Below are 19,244 nucleotides of genomic sequence, written 5' to 3'. Positions count from 1 at the left end.
ACAATGCAAAAGTTAAACTTTGAATTTTTGTTGGCACTGACAAAATGTGTTTTTAAAAAATAGTGACTTTAGTATACACTTAGGAAATAAATTTAGTCACTGTTCGCTGTAAAAATTGCCATTTTAAGTGAAGGATTTATTCCAATCTTGGCTAGCTATATTTTCATGATCAGCAGTAACTCTTGTTCTCCAAATGGATTGCCTCATTGTATAGGCTGAGTTCCTGGCATCTTAATACCTGTATTATCACTACACTCCCTACACAACCCGAACCCCTTGTTTCCTCAACCCAAACCACCAAACTCTGCTTCCATTATGACCACTATTGAAACCCTCATCCACCACTGTAGCCCCAGGGAGGCTTTGCTGCCAGCTCTGAAGTTATAAACATAGCTAAGCTTTATATTGCAGAGTCCACAGCACAGATTTTCATCAGTTACACAATTACCCAATTTTTAACATCCCTGCAACATACAGTCAGTCCCCCACAAATGCATGTATTTCTGTAAAACCCACTCAATCTCGATAAGATTATGACTTGTCAACTTAGTGTGTGAAATCAAATGCAATTTAGATTACATGGATACAGGCAGTCCTCGGGTTACGTACAAGATAGGGACTATAGGTTTGTTCTTAAGTTGAATTTGTATGTAAGTCGGAACTGGCTCCAGATTCAGCCACTGCTGCTGAAACTGACCAGGGGCTGACTACAGGAAGCTGGAGGCAGAACTGCTCTGCCCCCAGCTTCCTGGAATCAGCCACTGATCAGTTTCAACAGCGGCTGAATCTCGAGCCTGGGACAGAACAGCTGGGCTGCCAGGTAGGTCCCTGCAGGACCAATCCGGCAGCACCCCAGCTGCTCTACCCCAGGGTCCACAACAAAAGCCTGGTCTGCTGGGGGGGGGGGCAGGGACACCAGGAGCAAAGCCGCAGCGGCGGCGGAGTCCTGCGCCTCTGAGGCTTTGCCAGAGCAAAGCCTCAGAGGCGCAGGACCCCTTCCCTCCCCGGCTTTGCTCCAGGTGTCCCTGGTCTGCTGGAGACGGTCCCCAGCAGACCAGGGGCACCCGGAACAGCTTTTTCTCGCCCCGGAGGTCGAGGTGGCGGGACTGCTGTGCTCTGGGCAGTCCTGCTGCCTGCGAGCTCCAGGGCAAGAAAGCCCTGTTTGTAAGTGCGGATCTGCGTAACTCAGGGACTGCCTGTATATGCATTGGGAGTGGCTATATGATGGAGGTGAAGAATCTGAGTAAGTGTGGATGTTATAATTGGATACAAGGCCAAAGAACTCAAGTTGCTGTGGATACTAATGTAGTTTAACTGGTTATTTCCTTGACTTTAAATTACTGTGTTGATAAATGCATTTGACCAATGCTAAATTAATGGTCTTTTGTGTGGATTAATGGTGGCTTAATGTGAATTTGGGAATCAATGCAGTAACCTGATTTCTCACACTGTACTTTCAGCCCAAATGATATCAGATTTCCATTATAAATTCACTTTATTATTACCGATAAATGTGCACAAAAGGTTTGCTGTACATTAGTAGAGCACAGAAAAAGATTGTATAGACTTACACATGGACTGAAGCTGGAGCATCATCCCTTTGAAATGTCCCCTCACTTCCAATGGTCTCCCTGCGTTTTCCTGCTCTATCTTTGTAATTTGGATTTTTCACTGCTTTGTCATCTTCATATGCTGTATTCTTTATAAAAACACAAATTCCATTAGGGAAAGAGACTGGCTTTAAATGCTCCTTTTTTGTAAACCTATTTTACAACTAGAATAGCTTCATTTTATTAATTCAAAACCTCATGACCAAATACTATAAAATTCTCCTTCAGTAGTTCCATGCCACTACCACATGATGATGTGTTATTTGCAAGTACCTCAGTTTCATGACAGCCTAATTAAAACTATATAATTTCTCTATAGTACCGTGTTCCTTCCGTGATTTCATGCCAGGAGATCATGTGCATTCAGTTAATTTCTTCATTTTAAGCATAAAACCATGTTGTCAAACCACTGGGAATTTCATGTATTGCAATTTTATATCTCTAATGTCACAGGAATCTTACTACCCCTTATTGTCAATTACTATAGAAAGAACAAGAGATTCTGTACTTGAACAGGTTCTGTATTGGTGATGTGTGATTAACTGCCAAAGTAAAGGGACCTGAAGACATCCTATTCCCTATATGAATGTGCACTACAGAAGGGCTGATTAACTCCACATCAAGGTTGGGTTCTAAAATACCTTTAGAATTGGATACACATTTTATAAATACCTAATACACCCTGTGTACATAAATACATTCACACAAATAGTGTGAGTACACACTATGCACAATGTGTGAACAAGGTATTTTTTTAAATGTGCAGATGTATGGATACATATGCTATGCTATTGAAATAATTTTGTACTATAGCATGGGAAAAAATAAAGCAATGGTTAAACATCTTTTACAATAAACTACTTAAGTCAGACTTAAAGAACCCCCAAATTAGCTTTGAAAAGCTAAGTATTTCCTTATGGGATACATTTTTCTTCCCTTAAATGCTATCCTCCCTCCCATTGTTATTTCTTTTCCATTGCTTTTCCCTTTTCTCCTCCTTACAACTCTAGTTTGTGTTGAAATGCAGTGCTCCTTTCCAAGATTGTAGTAAGGAAGTCACAGGATATCTTATCTTCAAGGCAACAGGATTCTGGCTTTATTCTCAAATCACTACACATTGTTCATCTTCTCCTCCCCACTCCCCATGAGCATTTGAGAGATCTTTCACCTCCCTTATTTAATTATCTTCCTCTTTAGAAGATTTGTAAAACAGCAGCTCATTAAACCAGCATACTTTTAAAAAACTTACATGCTAGAAAACTTTCCCTATTAAAAGTTATTTAAATTAGGAATCAGAGTAGATATAAACTCCTCAAATTTCAAGCACTTCATAAACTTACTGTGAACTTACCTGTAAACCATATTTCACCCGAATTTTTTTTAATTCTTTTCTTCTGACTAATTCTCTCTCTTCTTTGCTCAGTGCTGGACAAGCTAAAGGGAGTCCACAAGACCAAATTTAGTTGGATAATCAAGTAATACTATTCTGAAGTAGTCACATTACTACAGATAATTTTGTCTTGTATAGTAAATACAACTGAGTATAACCACACTGGACGGAATATATTTAAGTTTCCTTTTTATTTCTATGTTCTTAAATCCTATGCAACAATTGCTTGCTATAATAATATGATCAGGATATTGTATGTTACAAATTAATTTCAAGAACACTAACAAGTTGGACACGACCCTCCTCTCCACTGGAGTCTAGCTAACTGGACATACTCCTCTGCTCTTCCCCTTCTTCCCTTTCTTTTTTAGTTATAGTTTTAAGCTTTTTTTAGTTTTTAAGCTTTTGGTAGGTTCTTTAATACAATGCAATTTCTTTTATTCAAGGCCATCATGAGGCCCAGCTTTGCCTAGAAATCATATGGCTTATGAATATGTATATAACCTGTGGAATGTGTGGTTAGGTGTGAATGAGGAATACCCAATCAAAGGCTCAGGATCCGTGACCTTTTAAGGCAGACAAGGACCCTGCAAGCAGATAAATTAACTGAGAAGCAACCAGAAAATCTCTCTCTTGGACAAAATGTAACATCACAGCAGAAATCTGGAACCGGCCCAGAGAAAGTAATCCCTCTTGCAGATCCGAAGGGATCTCCCAAGGAACATCATGTCGAGTCTCTGGGAAGCGGATGCCTGGCCAGCACACCAGCCACCAGCGAAATCAAAAGTAATCTACACTGCATTTGCAGCCTGCCTCCAAACTGCCAGCATGACTGTGATGTATGTATTACTTTACTCTTAAAAATCTGTATCAAACAACCCCAAAAGCAATACTGCTCCAGCCCACCCTTAGTCCAGGTTTGTTCCTCAGCAAGTCTGAGGAAGTGCAACAAACACAATGCTACTAAAAGTAACCCAAATTCTTAGTGTGTATATATATATATTTGCATACAGTGTAGCCTCTCCATGTATGGAGAGGAAAATACATCACATGGTAGAAAATACATCACAATACAGAAGTGTACCTAGTAGGGCTAGCAATCAATTAAAAAAGTACAATTAATAGCACTGTTAAACAATAGTTGAATACTATTTAAATAATTTTTTGATATTTTCTACATTTTCAAATATGGATTTCAATTACAACACAGAATGCAAAGTTACACAGTCATCACTTTATATGTATTACAAATATTTGCACTATAAAAATAGAACTTTTCAGTTCACCTAACAAAATAATGTAGTGTAATCTCTATCAAGAAAGTTGAATTTACAAGTGTAGAATTATGTACAAAGAATAACTTAATTGAAAAATAAAACAATGTAAAACTTTAGTGCCATAAGCATCCTTGTAGTCTTACTTCTCATCCAGCCAATAACAAGAGACTTTTTTTATAGTTATGGGAGATAATGTTGCTCACTTCTTTACAATGTCACCTGAAGTGAGAACAGGCATTTGCATAGCGTTGTTGCAGCCAACATTACAAGATATTTGTATCAGATGTGCTAAAGATTCATATGTCTCTTTCTGCTTCAACCACCAATCCAGAGGACATCTGTCTATGCTGACAAATTCTGCTTAATAATGATCCAAAGAAAGTGCAAGCCGATGCACGTTCATTTTCATCCCGACTAAGATGTTACCAACAGAAGGTTGACTTTCCTTTTTGGTGGTTCAGGTTCTGTAGCTTCTGCACTGGAGTGTTGATCTTTTAAGATTTCTGAAAGGATGCTTCATATCTCATCCATCCCAGAATTTAGAGGACACTTTAGATTCTTAAACCTTGGGTACAGTGCTGTAGCTCTCTTTAGAAATTTCATATAGGTATATTTTGAGTTATTAAATCTGCAGTGTAAGTGTTCTTAAACAAAATATGCTGGGTTGTCATCTAAGACTACCATAACACAAAACATGGCAGAATTCAGGTAAAACTGTGGAGCAGGAGATACACTAAACATTCATATATCTCTTCATGTTTTGATCACCATTCCAAAGGATGTGCTTCCATGCTGATTTGTGACTGAATTCTGTGAAATAATTGTGTGTGGCCCCAAAACTCCTTGTAATGCTGGCTACAAAAGTGCCATGCAAACACCTGTTCTAACTTTGACACTTTAAATAAGCAGGCAGCATTTTTGCCCGTAAATGCATACCAACTTGCTTTTCTTAGTGATTAGCTGAACAAGAAGTAGGATTGAATGGACTTATAGGCACTAAAGTTTTACATTGTTTTGGTTTTGACCTGTTATGTAACAACAACAAAAAATTACATTTGTAAATTGCATTCTACAATAAAGAGACTGCGCTATAGTACTTGTATGGAGGTGAATATTACAGTGCAAATATTTATAGTTGAAAGTAATATAAAGTGACCGCTGTACACTTTGTATTCTGTATTGTAACTGAAATCAATCTATTTGTAAAATGTAGATAAAATCCAAAAATATGTAATACATTTGAATTGATAATCTATTGTTTAACAGTACCATTAAAAATGACTAATTTTTAATCCATTATTTTTTGAGTTAATCACATGAGCTTACTGGGATTAATCAACAGCCCTCGTACCCAGTTGACAATTTTTATGGGTTTGGTTTTTTTTAGCAATTTGAATACAACAACCTGGTTCAAAAGAGAGGGTGATTACAAAATTAATTGAGAATGTACAATAATTTAAGAATTACTGTCCATCACATACCAGAAGATTCCTTTTTCTTATCAAGGCGAAGATGTGCTCTGACCTGTCCTGGTTCACATCCATCACAGGTGTCACTGCCAGGGTGTATATGGAAGGATAACACAGTTTCTCCAATCTTTACTTCATCCCCATGTTCCAGAACATAAGGGTCACATTTTGTTTTAGGCTATAGAAAAAGAATTACACAATTTTGTCAGCTGTATTTATTAGACTATAAAATGCACCATTATATGTATTCCATTAATATTGTTCGTGTGCAAGTCATTAAATTGGTACCTTGGTAATCTAACTACATTTTTAACTAGAACGGATCTCACAATTCCTAATCCAAAATAAATACAAAAAGTTAACAATTTATCTAAAAATTGAGCAAAAGCAAAGGAGTTATCAATGCATGGAAGAAAAAACACTCAGTAAAATAATCAGTGGTGACTTATAAATCAGAATTTTATTTAATGATTTTGCATTATAGAAAAGTACCTAACTTTCCTAATCACAGTAAGTTGCAATGCTCACCTGTAGGATCTGATTTCCATTAACAATTGTGCCATTCTGACTGCCTTGATCCACAAGGACATAGTTTTGCAATTCGTGGTCAAAATATACTTCTGCATGAAACTAAAAAAATAGAATGAAATAAAATGTTTTCACTGTGGAGTGCTCAGTTGATGTATTATCTTAGTGCAAGTTCCAGAGTATATTTTAGTGGTCTGTTAAATTGCACATTTGTAGGCTGACAATCAAAAGGAAGGGTACAAAAGTAATTGAATTAAGAATTACCTTACTGACCCCAACTTCAGGAATCTGAAGGGTATGTTCCATATCTTTCTCTCTATAAAAACAGGTAAATAGTTGATTTCTGGCTTACACAATTATATAATTTTGCATCATGGTACCATAGAGATTTAAGATACTTCACATTAAGAAATTATAACAAAACCAAATTAAAGAAAAAGTGAATGCAATCAGTGATTAGCATCACACGTCATACAAATCATAAAGTTTCCTTTCTGAACTATCAATAAGCTTTACAGACTAAAATCTATGGTGATTCAATATATGATGGTGAGAATTACATTATGTATCTGTAAATACTAACCCATGCTAATTAAGCTGAAACTAAACTTATCAGGGAAAAATGTTGATCTCATACAAACACACAAGACCTGTAGGAAAATGGCTTTGGTTGTGGAGAGGCCACATAGAGGAATCCTGTGTCCTTTGTGCTCTTCAGTGAGTCTCTAGAGCCATGTTTAGAGCATTTTTAGCATCAGGCAAGGGATATGAGTGGCTCTATAAACTACATTGACCCCTTGGCCAAAATTCCTGTATAGTGAATGGTCATCCCAACCTAGTAACTGATAAGTGGATAAAGGACCTTGGGATGCAGGCTGAGAGTGAGGGGGAATTTCCATTTACTCCAGGGGTGGGCAATAATTTTTGATGGGGGAACCACTCCAAGATTTTGGAAAGTGGTCAAGGGCCACACTTTACTGTGGAGATGTGGGGTCCAGCTTGGGTGCAGAAGGCTGCACAGGATAAGAGTTTGGGATGCAGGAGATGGTGTGAGGTCTAAGAGGGAGTTTGGGTGCAGGAAGGGTTTGTGACCTGGGTCAGGGTATTGAGATGTAGGGTCAGGGAGGGAGTGTAGGTGCAGAAGAGAATTCTGGCTTGGGGGAGGGACTCTAGGAGAAGGTGCAAAGTTTGGGAGGGAATTGTGACCTGGAAAAAGGTAGTGAAGACTGCAGAGGGTTTGGGTGGTGAGCTGGTGCAGGAGGTTGGAGTGCAGGGTCTGAGAGGGTGTTTGGGTGCAGGAGAGGATTCTAGCCTGGGGGAGTAATGTAGGAGAAGATACAGGGTCTGGGAGGGAGTTGTGACCTGGGGGTGCAGAGGGTTTGGATGGTGACCTGGGGGAGGGAGTTAGGAAGGGGGAAGGGCAGGCTCTGACTGGGAGGTGCTTACCTAAGCCAGCAGCCCTGCAGCATCCCCAAGGCAGGCTGGTCTCCCTGTCTGCTGCAGCCCCAGATCACTTGAAACTGCAGGCTTGTTAGGACCTGAGAGATTTGCTGGGGTCAATTCCTACTGGCCAGTTGTTTCCAGCCTATAGGAGCTGAAGATTAGGCTGGGGGCTGTGAGATCACATGAAGCCTCCCCTCCCTGCAGAGCAGAGAGCCACACGGACTGCACTTTAAACTGCGGCAACCGTGTGCTTGAGGGTCTTGGCAGGGTGGTCAGTGGGCTGGATCTGGTGACTTGGCAGGCCAAATACGACCCCCAAGCTGTATTTTGCCCAGCCCTGATCTACTCTTATCACCACAAAATTGCAAACTCCAGTGTCCATTTATTGTGCATGTGGAATCAAATCCTATATGCATATCCCACTATCAGGATATGTCTACACTACCCCCCTAGTTTGAACTAGGGGGGTAATGTATGCATACCGAACTTGCTAATGAAGCCCGGGATTTGAATTTCCCGGGCTTCATTAGCATAAAGCCGGCGCCGCCATTTTTAAAAGCCGGCTACTGCGAACCCCGTGCCGCGCGGCTACACGCGGCACGGACTAGATTGTTCGGATTAGGCTTCCTAATCCGAACAATCTAGTCCGTGCCGCGTGTAGCCGCGCGGCACGGGGTTCGCAGTAGCCGGCTTTTAAAAATGGCGGCGCCGGCTTTATGCTAATGAAGCCCGGGAAATTCAAATCCCGGGCTTCATTAGCAAGTTCGGTATGCATACATTACCCCCCTAGTTTGAACTAGGGGGGTAGTGTAGACATACCCTCAGAGTGTCCCCAGCACGCAGCATATTACACATCTGAAAGAGAAGAGAAATATTGGCAAACCACACTGCTCTTATTTAACTAGCCAATTAGCCCGTCAGACAGGATTTTCAGGTCTCTGCTCCACCTCCGTCTTCTCTCCTGAGCCTCCGGTCTCTCGCTCCATCTCTCTCTCTCCTCCTCCTCCTGCTTCCTCCCCCCCCCCCCAGCTCTCCTCTGCCTCCTGCCTCTCTCTCTGTCTCTCTCTTTCACTTCTCCTCCCCCTCCTGCCTCTGACTCGGGGGACCGTGGAACCCAAATGGCCATCTGGGCTACGCACTCCCCATGTTGCATGGGGGGTGCAGAGCCCAAACAGTCGCTTGTGCCGCTTGCTCCCATGTGGCGGCCTGGCTGAGCAGCACAGAAGTCAGCCGAGCACCACGGCGGGAGGCGAAGGGGGGCGGGGTGGTAGTGTTCATGGCCAGGGGGCGGGGCCTGGAACCACTGTCATGCCACACGTCACTGCCCCGCCCCCCTTCACCTCCACCATGGCACTTGGCTGACTTCTGTGCCGCTCAGCCGGGCCGCCCCGGGGAGCAAGTGGTGCAAGCGACTGTTTGGGCCCCACACTTCCCATGCAGCACGGGCTGCCCAGAGGGAACAGCCAGCATTTCAGGCAACAGCGCTGCCCAGAGGGAACAGCCAGCATTTCGGCATTACAGACACACAGACACTGGGCTACACAGACACTGGGCTACACACACACACACACACACACACACACACACACACACACACACACACACACATATATCACATCACATCACATCACTACTCTTGCATAAAATATAGCCAAGAGAACACTGGTATTCACAAGGAGCAAACAGGACTTTTTGAAGATCTCGTCCAAAAAGCACCCATGCAAAATAATCTCAAATTCAATTTATATATTTCAGAGAAGAGGAGTTGAGTCAACAATACTGTAACGTGACTGTGAAAGACCAGAGTGCCATTATAAATATATAATATATAATTCAGAGTGAAGCATATTTTACTTGTGAAAGATGCACTTAGTGGCCTCAAAGTTATCACCACCTTTGATAATAGCTTTCACTGAATTCACCGCAATCTACTGGTTACTACTATACCAAAACTTAAGAATTACTAATGTAAATTGGTAAAAAGATGAACACAAATCTAGTGATACATCACAGAACCATTCAATGTCAGACATGAGCAGATTCTAATTATTTTACCTTCCAATTGTAGCAGCTTTCACAGCTGTGATGATATAAAGTGATCCAGTCTGCAGTACTGGTGATCTAATTACAATTACTCTGATACATGGAGGCCAAATTCTCTCTTCATCTATATTTATAAAAATAAATATTAGTAAAAAGGCAAGCTTACAACTGTGATATCACAGTCCTCAGTCTTTCTAGATGTTTGGAAAAGATTTAGTCACACTTCAACTGTAATTAAAGAGAAAAATTAATCAAAGTGTCACAAAGGTAATAACCACCAAATTACCAAGATGCTATTTTTGCAATTACTTTTCAGATTAATATCTTCAAAGAATGCCTTTATTTACACCAAAAACATCTGATTGTCAGAGATTACCATGTGTGTAATTCTGATGTTTACTGAAACACATGAAACACCTTTGACATCAATATACTATAGCTGCATTTAAGAGCATTATCAAATCAGTTACATGGATTTACTATCAAATACTAATGAGTTTTAGATCACTTAGGGAGCATCTACACAGCACTTATTTCAAAATAGAGTATTTTTCCTTCGACTTTCCTTACTCCTCGTACAATGAAGGTTATAAGAGTCGGAGTAAGAAATCTTCCACCTTGACCGCATTTCAACATTATTTCGAAATAATGTGGCTCTGTAGACATACCCGTAGGGGGGAAACCCACATCATCTACCTAAAGCTAAGTAATCTGGCTCTAGGTGAGTGAAGAAAGGCAGTATTAGAAAGGGGGTACAATTTTCTAACTGTAGCCAGGCCATGAGGTTGTAGTACAGGACCCTTGCAGCTACCAAAGGTTGGACTTTGCTGGTCCAGCACCCTCGGTAACTGACTGGTTCCAAATGAGAGGATTGGCACCCCTCGTAATGTGCTGCCACCAGACATGGGCTCCAGCCTGCCCCCACTGCTGCTTCAGTCCCACAGGCCTCTCCCCAGCCCCACTACTGCTGGAGCCAGAGTGCCACTGCCAGAGCTCTGCAGCCAGGGCAGAGCTCCACAGCTGTCTGGCTCCGTGGCTAGGCCCAAGGCAGAAGGTCAGGGCCAGAGCTCCCTGGCTGTTGCTGGGGCTGTGGCTAGAGTTCCCCGACTGCTGGAGCCAGAACGCAGCTGGAGCTCTGCGGCCGGGAATGGGACCAGAGCTCCATGGCTGCCGCTGGGGCCAGAGTTCCCTGTCTGGGGCCGGTGATCCACAATCACAGCTAGGCTACAACTCCTCAGTCGCGGGAGCCAGGGAGAGCTGCCAGGGCCAGAACTCCCCACCATGCCATCTGTCCTCTCCCCACCACACACACACTCTGGGCTTCAGCTTAGTCGCTGGTGCCCCTTATAGCGCTCCTGCCCATCCGCCAGACCTCCCTCTTCCTGGGCTCTGTGGTCGAGGAACATCCGTGGTCCATGCCAGACCATGGATGTTGCCAGACTAGAGAGACCCGGTTAAGGGAGGTACAATCTATAATCAGTACAGCTGTTCTTATGTTATCAAATCTGTGGCTTGGAACAATAACTGCACCTCCTCCATGCAGTTTTCAGTAACAGTTATAGGCCAGAGGATCTGGCTCAAGGCAGATCTTGTGTCCCCTTCCACAGTACAGTCCCACTGCCAACCTTTATAATACCTTACATCAAAGGCCAACAATGAAGACACTTTGGTAATGGGCAAGGGATGTGATTCTCAGCTTGCGTACATATGCTCATGTCAGCTCTTATTGGAACTAGCGTAACAAAAACAGTAGTGCAGCCATGTTAGCACTGGCTGTGGCAGTCTGGGCTAGCAGCCCAATCACAAACCAACCTGAACCCTGTGGGTACGTGCTCAGAAGTGGTTAGCCCATGCCTCTGCAATTACACTACTATATTTAGTGTACAAGTTCCAAAGAGAGCGAGTGCAAGTATATGTGTGGGACTAACTCATGTAGTTGATTTGGTAGACCTACTCTTTCAAAGGGGTACAAAGGCTTCACTGTATACCCACTCCATGTGCAGCACTCAAATATGTCCAAGGTAGGACTTAAAGTGGTCTGGTAGGAATTTCTCATCTATGCTGCAGAGAGTGAACACTTCATCCTCAATAGATTATGTGGTTTTTAGAATATGGAGGCTTGAAAAAGAATCCCAGAAATTACTATAAGCATAGGACTGTGATCCTATTTACCATATACAGGGTACATTCTCTAGTGTGTATCTATTTCAGCATTGCTTCTCTATCTAAAAGCTCCCGTTACAATTTTCTCTACACAGAAGATATTTAGTCTATCAGAGAAAGAACATCATGCTGACCTCAGAAAATAAAGATATACTGATATGACAGATTTTAAAAAAACAAAATCCATATTTGTTTTTAGGCCTACCAATATTGGAAGGAAATAACAATAAATATTGGCTTAAGCTTTTATATTTCACTGAAGACTTCAGTTTTTAAAACTAAACTACTTCAAATCATCCCTTTTCAATTTTATTTTTATGAGTATCATTTTATTATAGTTTGCTCTTATTTAATGAACTTATGAAAAAACTACAGAAAGTACTGTATACAAATACCATAATAATTCACCTTCATTTTCAGAATCTTCTGAATTTATACTCTCTTCACTTGTTACTTCATCTTCACTGGTATAGTCCTCACATTCAGAGTCAGTAATTTCACCTTCTTCTGGCTCACTCTCTGTCTCTACTATTTTACTGTCACCCATAAATGCAGGCTCTTGTGTTTTTCTGTTAAGGTGTAACTTTATACTATCTGTGATAATTGCTTCTTTGGCTGGTAGTCTGTTTCTTACATCAATGTCCACTTTAGCTTTCTTTCTTGCATTTGGAGACTCCTCCTCTTCAGTAGAGCTTAGCTGCTCATTAGTGGTGAAAAGGCAATTCAGACTTCTGGGTGATTTCTGCTCTTCTGTGTCCAAATCCTGGAGAGGATTTATAAAAATCAAACTTGAAGAACTGAACATTGTCTTTAGGGACTGAAATCTTTTAATCTATAACCAGCACATATTTAAGTCCTTGACTATGGGTTATAACTAGTGTCAGAGATTTAAAAAAAAAAAATCACTGTGTGCACACACGCAAGAGGAGGTCCCAGATGACACTTTTCACCCATTTCAAGTTTCTCCAAGATGTTACGGCTATCTTCAATTCCTGATGATGTAACTATCACTCTTCTTCTAATCCCTTCACTGTCACCCTCTTGCTTCACAATGAGCTTCAGAATCCTTGTCCTCACTTTCAAAGATCTGTGTAAATCCATCCCAAATACATCTCTGCTCTGCTTTCATCTTTCCTAATTCCTCTTTCCCCCTCTCTCAATAATGCCTATGCTCTTTCCAAGTTCTCAATTGTTCTTCATCATCTCGTCCTCTATTTCTGTCTTCTCTTTTTGCATACTGCTCCCTATGTCTGGAGTTCCCTGCTTATGTTCGCTGATTGACCTTCCTTTCTTCCTTCTTTCAAACTTGCATCTTTAACAAAATCTTTCATTACAAGACATTGCAGACAAGGGTAGTTTAATTTTTCGAGTCCCCATTACAATGCCACAGAAGATTCATACTGAAAATCTATTTCCTTACAGAAAGGCTCTTTTCCATTACACATGCATACATGACTTTATTGCATGTTTGTCCATCAGTGTTTGGTTTATGGTGTTCATTTGCTTTTCTTTCACAGGACCATCAACATTTCTTAAGATAAACTATTAAATCAACACAAAAATTACATAAACTTTTCCAGGGTATTTAAGAAAAATTGTTGTCATAATTCTGAATCTACCAAACCTGACATATTGTTTAAAGTGAACAGAAAAGCTTTATCAAGCAAATAAAAAATATTTAAGATCCAAAATTATTTACTTGTCTGGAACCTTGAACTCACAATAAATGTTTTTCAATAAAACCAGTATTCTTGAAACAGAGCAGGTAAACAATATAAAAAGTGCCTTTCATTTTAAAGCTTATTGAGCCCTTATAAACACCACTTTACATTTCAAAATCCAACGTAAACATGAATCAATGTAAAGCCTGTGAAAACAGTTAAGTATTTTCATTTTATAAATGTGGAAACAGACATATAGAGGTAAAATAACTTGTTCAAGGCCACAAGGCTGGTCAGTGGCAAAGCTGTCATGAGAACAGGAATTCTTGCCTTCCAACTTTGGCCTCAACCCACCAAGCAGCAAAGAACATTTAAGTTTACATGCACATTTAGCTATTTGGGAACTCTGAAAATGTTTTAAAGAGTTTTTCCATTCAACACACATTACATTCTCATTAAACAGCAATTCCAGAAGAACCTTTTACTGTTCCAAAGGACCACTACACAGTATCACTTAGGCTATTTTTATGCTACAAGATTAGGTAGTCTTTATTAAGGTCGATTTTTTTAGCACCCGATTTTGTCAAGTCGAAAAAGCATGTAGTCAAGGGAGTGCATCCACAGTAGGGTGGCTACCTTCGAGTTTGTCCGTGCTGTATTGTGGGTAGCCATCCCACAGTTCTTGCCACTCCTTTGCATTCTGGATTAGGATCTCAGTGCCTGAAGGTACAAAAATATTCTAGAGGGTGGTTCTGGGTACATTCCAGCATCCCATAATGCACTTATCTCCTTCCTTCCCCCCCACTTGAAAGTAACAGCAAACAATTTTTTCACACCTTTTTTCCTCTGGTTATCCATGCAGATGTAATAGCAGGGAAAGAGCATGGATCATGCTTAGCTTCAAACTGCTGTGGTAAGCACTGCAAAAACCTCGTGCATTATGTGGAGTTGTATACAGAGCCTATCCAGGAACCACCAAAGGAAGAGTGTGAGGCCACAGACACAAACATGCATGAAACTACTGCGTGGAACAATTGGCATATGCTGGCAGCAGTTGACCCTGTAAAGTTGATTCTGGTCCAGTGAGAATCACAAACTGGTGGTACCGCATAGTTATGCAACTATAGGGATGATGAAAACATTTGCATGCGTAAGGCCACTTTCATTGAACTATGTGAATTGATTTCTACCACTCTGAAGCTCAGCAATACCAGAATGAGATCTGCTCTGACAGCTGAGAAGAGAGTGGCAATAGCCCTGGGAAAGCGTGCAACACAGACTGCTACCAGCCAATTGGGAATCAATTCGGAGTCAATAAATCTACAGTGAGAGCTGCTGTGATCCAACTAGCCACAGCAATCAATACCCTTCTTCTAGGTAGGAAAATAACTCTGGGAAATGTGCACAATATAATAGATGGCTCCCTAACTGTGGTGGGGCCATAAATGGAACCCATATCCCTATCTAGGCACCAGCCCACCTTGCCAAAGAGTACATAAACCACAAGTGGTACTTGATGGTGTTGCAGGGTGCTGGTGGGCAAAAAGGACCATTTCACTGACATCAACGTGGGATGGTCAGGAAAGTTGCATGACACATGCATCTTTAGGAATTCTTTAGAAAGCTGCAAGATGGAATGTTCTTCCCAAACCAGAAAATTACCATTGGAGATATTGAAATGCCAATGGTTATTCTTGAAGACCCAGCCTACCACCCCCCTTGCTCCCATGAAGTCGTATATAGGCATCCTGGACAGTAGTAAGGAGCAGTTTAACTACAGGATGAGCAAGTGCAGAATGGTGGTAGAATCTGCTTTTAGATGTTTAAGGGCAAGGTTTTGTAGTTTATTGATTAGGCTAGACCTAGCAAAAGCAACATTCCTATTGTTGTGGCTGCTTGCTGTATGGTCCATAATATCTGTGAAAGTAAGGCAGAAAAGTTTCACTAATTATGAGTAGCCAGACTCACGATGTTAAATATCGGTTAATTGAATAGTCAATTAACCTCATGAATTCTTATTATTGGTTATTTAGTGTGCTCTGGCCCCACTCCCGAGGAGCCCCCTGCCATTCTGCGGTGCCAAGCAAGAGCTGGTCTGCGAGGGGAGCCAGTTTAAAAAACAGTTCCCCTTGCTGACTGGGTGCCTGTCACCCTGTGCTGCTTCCTCCGATACAGAGCAGCAGCCCCTCTATGGGGGAGATCTGAGCTCCCGGACCTGGCGTGAACCGGGCTGCCTGCCTGCCTGGCTTCTAATCCACTTCTAATCCGACATGCAGTGAGGGTAGATTCTGGACCCAACGCAAGCCAGGACTGAGCTGGGCTGTTGGCCAGCCTGCTAAAAAATTTACTGGCAGGGGTGGTGGTGGTGGGAAATGCATGTAGTCTATAGTGTTTAACCAATAAGCTTTTGCTTAATTGACTACACTATTACATCCCTAAAAGAGATACCAAGGCAATAAGCAGAGCACATCAAGGAGCACTAAGAATCAGAGAGGCTTGGAAAACTGGTTTCAGGAATGACCAGACAGTGATTTGACAGCCATGTGTATGTTGCTCTTAATAAGGTGCCCCACTGTACTGGCCTGTAAACTGCCCTCCCTCACACATGACACAAGCAATAAAGATCCCGTTGTTCAGAAATTGTGCATTTTTATTTAGGAAATACATGGAACAGAGACAGAAAAGGAATTCAGGGAATGAGCTCTGGATAGAGGTGGAGAATGCAGGGTAAGTGACATATTACAATTCCCCTGTCCAGCAATCATAGCTGTGCGACTGCCACCCCTCTGTTCCAAGAGTCATCCCTGAGAGTTGAATGCAAGGCAGCCTTTGTCTCCCCCGCACACATGGAATTAGTTGAGGAGGGCAATTGATTCAACATAAGGTGCTGGCGTACTCTGTGCTACAGATGCTTTTCCTGTACCTCTAGCACATCCTCACCATCTCTGTTTGCTCCCCCACAAGCCTCAAGATCTCATCCTGGGTTTTCCATTCATTTTCCTTGCACCTTCTCCTCTCCTCATGCTCCGTGTAATCTATGGTATCATTCTCCTCTGTGCATTTAATTGTGCCCTGTCAGTGCATGCAAATTGCATTTACTCATTAAACAGGTTATCCTGGGTAAGGATGTTAAGAGGCAGGTAACTGGGTCATTGTGTAGTCAATACAATTTGTATTGACTACACGATTAGTTGATAAGGGAAGGTGCTCAGAAGAAGCTACCCTCACTGCAGCTCTGGAGTTTAAATGTAGTAAGCCCAGCACCTACTACATTTATACTGCAGAGCCGCAGTTGGGGTAGCTCGTGGACCCAGTGTGAGCCAGGGACTGAGCTGGGCTTGCTCAAGTCTCAGTTGAGCTGGGATGCCGTGTAAACAGGGGCTGCCAGCCTGGGCCACCGCGGACAGGGGCTGCTGCCAGAAGCAGCAAGGGTGAGGAAACGCAAGTAATCGGCTACTATTTTACATCCGTAATCCAGAGTAATATTTTTGCTTTCTGATCTGTGATAGCTGAAGGATCCAGGTGAGTGGGCAACAGATTCACTGTTGTACCCTCCATAACCAAAAAAGTGAAGGGCAAACTTTAGAGAAAATATGGTATAATGCAGAAGCTAATCTTTTATTATGAAGGAACTTCTATGTACAAGGCCAAAGCTATGTTTTTAAATGCCTCATAGGCAGTTACAAGACACAGATCTGCATGGTGCAGCTGGACTCAGTTTGATTGCTGGCATGGTAACAGGTTGGGGCTCTTGCTCTTTTGCTTCTGCTTTGAAAGCATGTGAGAGAGAAGCTGCAAACTGCAGCTCTCATGACTAGGCATGGATCAGCGTGTCCAAAGGGGAGAGTCGTGATCGCGAGGGGCTGTGCAAGGGGAGGGAGGCAGAGTCGGGCATGATTGCAGGGGCTCATGCAGTCAGCATGTGTTCATCTACTCCTCCCCACTCCCCCCCATTTGCCGGAAGAGTGTAAAGGGGGAAGGGGAAGCAGGCAGAGTTTCAGGGGCCCACAGAGTCAGCAAATCTGGGATCATGCTTTGTAGAAGGATGAGCAAATAGAGGAGTACTACTTCAGTGGTATAAGTTACAGAGCTTTCCCTGCTTCATCCAGATTGCCATGTGCAATATCAATCTTCTCCACATCTCAGAGCAGGATAGGGAGCGGATACTGACTGAATGTGCTAGAAACCTGGACCTTATATGCTGCAGTGATGCCACATCACTTACTGCTGGCTTTAAGTGAAAAGGTGTCTTACTGTGGAGTACAGAATAAGGCAGGCCTCCCCAGGAACCTTCTGCAAAGGATGAAAGAGTATGCCTATGAGAGCTTTGTAGAGACATACAGGAAGGAGGAGTCCCTCTCCTCCTCCATGTTAACAAACTGTTCAGGGAAGCCCCTGCTGTGTAGGCAGAGAGGCCACCACAGAGAAAACTCAGTTACTGTAATCCACTTGTAGCATGATTAACAAAGGTGAATTCACCAGAAACGCTCTTCCTACCATCAGGGTCCAACAGCAAAATGTCCTGGGACGAGGGGATTAGCTCTAAAGTTAAAAAAGGTCCTGGATGGTGGGGAGATTGGATACTCCACATGCCCAATGATAATTCTCCTTCTCCTCTTCCTCATCCACACGGTCCTCCACGCCACAAGAGTTGCCCAGGAAATATCCACAGATAGCTTTGGGACACTGGTTGAGTCCGCCCCTAGAATCCTATGCCGCTGCTCATACAAGCAGCATGTTTGCAGCTCTGACCTAGACCATTCATTTGCCTCCTTTGTCTTCTGGTATGGCTGCCTGAGCTCCTTTATTTTCACGCAGCACTAGTGGACATCCCTGGTGTATCCTTTTTTCACCAGGCCCTGTGCAATTTTGACATAGATATCAGCGTTTCTTCTGCTGCTTTAAAGTTCTACTTGTACAGAATCCTCTCCCTATACAACAATCAGATGCAAGAACTCCTGCACATTCCATGCTGGAGCTCATTTGCAACGCTGGGCATTCACGGTCAGGCATGCTGCTGAGTTTCGCTGCCTGCTCGCCACGCTAGCCAAACAGGAAATTAAATTCAAATTTTCCCAGGGCTTTTCCTGTGCACCTAGGAGAGCAGCAGAGTCGAAAGTGCTGGCCAGAGCAGTCACATTGGGACACTGCGGGATACCTGCTAGTGTCCAAGAACACTGACTTTCACAGCACTGCATCTGCACCACCCCAAATTAGACCACAACAGGTCAAATTTAGAGTTAATCCTTTTGTGAAGAAAGAGTGCAGAAACTGACTTTAACTGTGTTTAAAGTTGGCAGAACAGGCTTGGTGGTGTAGACCCATTGTTTAGAAAAATCGACCTAATGCAGCTAAGTTCAACCTAAACTTGTAGTGGACCAGGCCTTAGATTGGCACAGGAAGGGTGGGAATTTGTGTTTCAGAGCACAAATCTCCCCTTCTGCATCAAAGGATATGTCTGCACTACAAACAAGTCAACTGCAGTGCATGTCATTTTATTCTAGTGCTGGATTATTCTAGCAGTGGGTGGGTGAGATTCTGTGGCCTGCACTGTGCAGGGGGTCAGACTAGATGATCAAAATGGTCCCTTCTGACCTTAAAGTCTATGAGTCTATGTCCACACTATGCTCCTTGGGTTGTTGGTGAGTGTCCTTGGCCCC

General features: G+C 42.5%; 1 protein-coding gene and 1 long non-coding RNA gene across 4 annotated transcripts in view; one reads left to right on the top strand and one right to left on the bottom strand.

The window, feature by feature from the left end:
• Positions 1 to 19,244, bottom strand: part of AGGF1 (angiogenic factor with G-patch and FHA domains 1) — a 42,951-nt gene that overhangs the window by 2,145 nt on the left and 21,562 nt on the right. For 2 of the 3 annotated variants that reach the window (XM_075932311.2, XM_075932312.2), the window contains exons 6-12: positions 12,332 to 12,686; positions 9,773 to 9,884; positions 6,539 to 6,590; positions 6,275 to 6,376; positions 5,759 to 5,924; positions 2,962 to 3,044; positions 1,572 to 1,699 (exon numbers count right to left, since the gene is read on the bottom strand). In XM_075932311.2, coding sequence (XP_075788426.2) covers positions 1,572 to 1,699; positions 2,962 to 3,044; positions 5,759 to 5,924; positions 6,275 to 6,376; positions 6,539 to 6,590; positions 9,773 to 9,884; positions 12,332 to 12,686 — 998 coding nt within the window. The remainder of the gene's footprint in view (positions 1 to 1,571; positions 1,700 to 2,961; positions 3,045 to 5,758; positions 5,925 to 6,274; positions 6,377 to 6,538; positions 6,591 to 9,772; positions 9,885 to 12,331; positions 12,687 to 19,244) is intronic. The other variant, XM_075932313.2, reaches the window with a different exon arrangement.
• The window catches only part of LOC106731702 (uncharacterized), a 44,666-nt gene that overhangs the window by 13,879 nt on the left and 11,543 nt on the right, over positions 1 to 19,244 (top strand). The window lies entirely within an intron of this gene.

The sequence above is a fragment of the Pelodiscus sinensis genome, chromosome 6 (assembly GCF_052426305.1).
Source record: "Pelodiscus sinensis isolate ZL-2025 chromosome 6, ASM5242630v1, whole genome shotgun sequence".
Lineage (NCBI taxonomy): Eukaryota > Metazoa > Chordata > Testudines > Trionychidae > Pelodiscus > Pelodiscus sinensis.
This window is presented reverse-complemented; position numbering and strand designations above follow the sequence as displayed.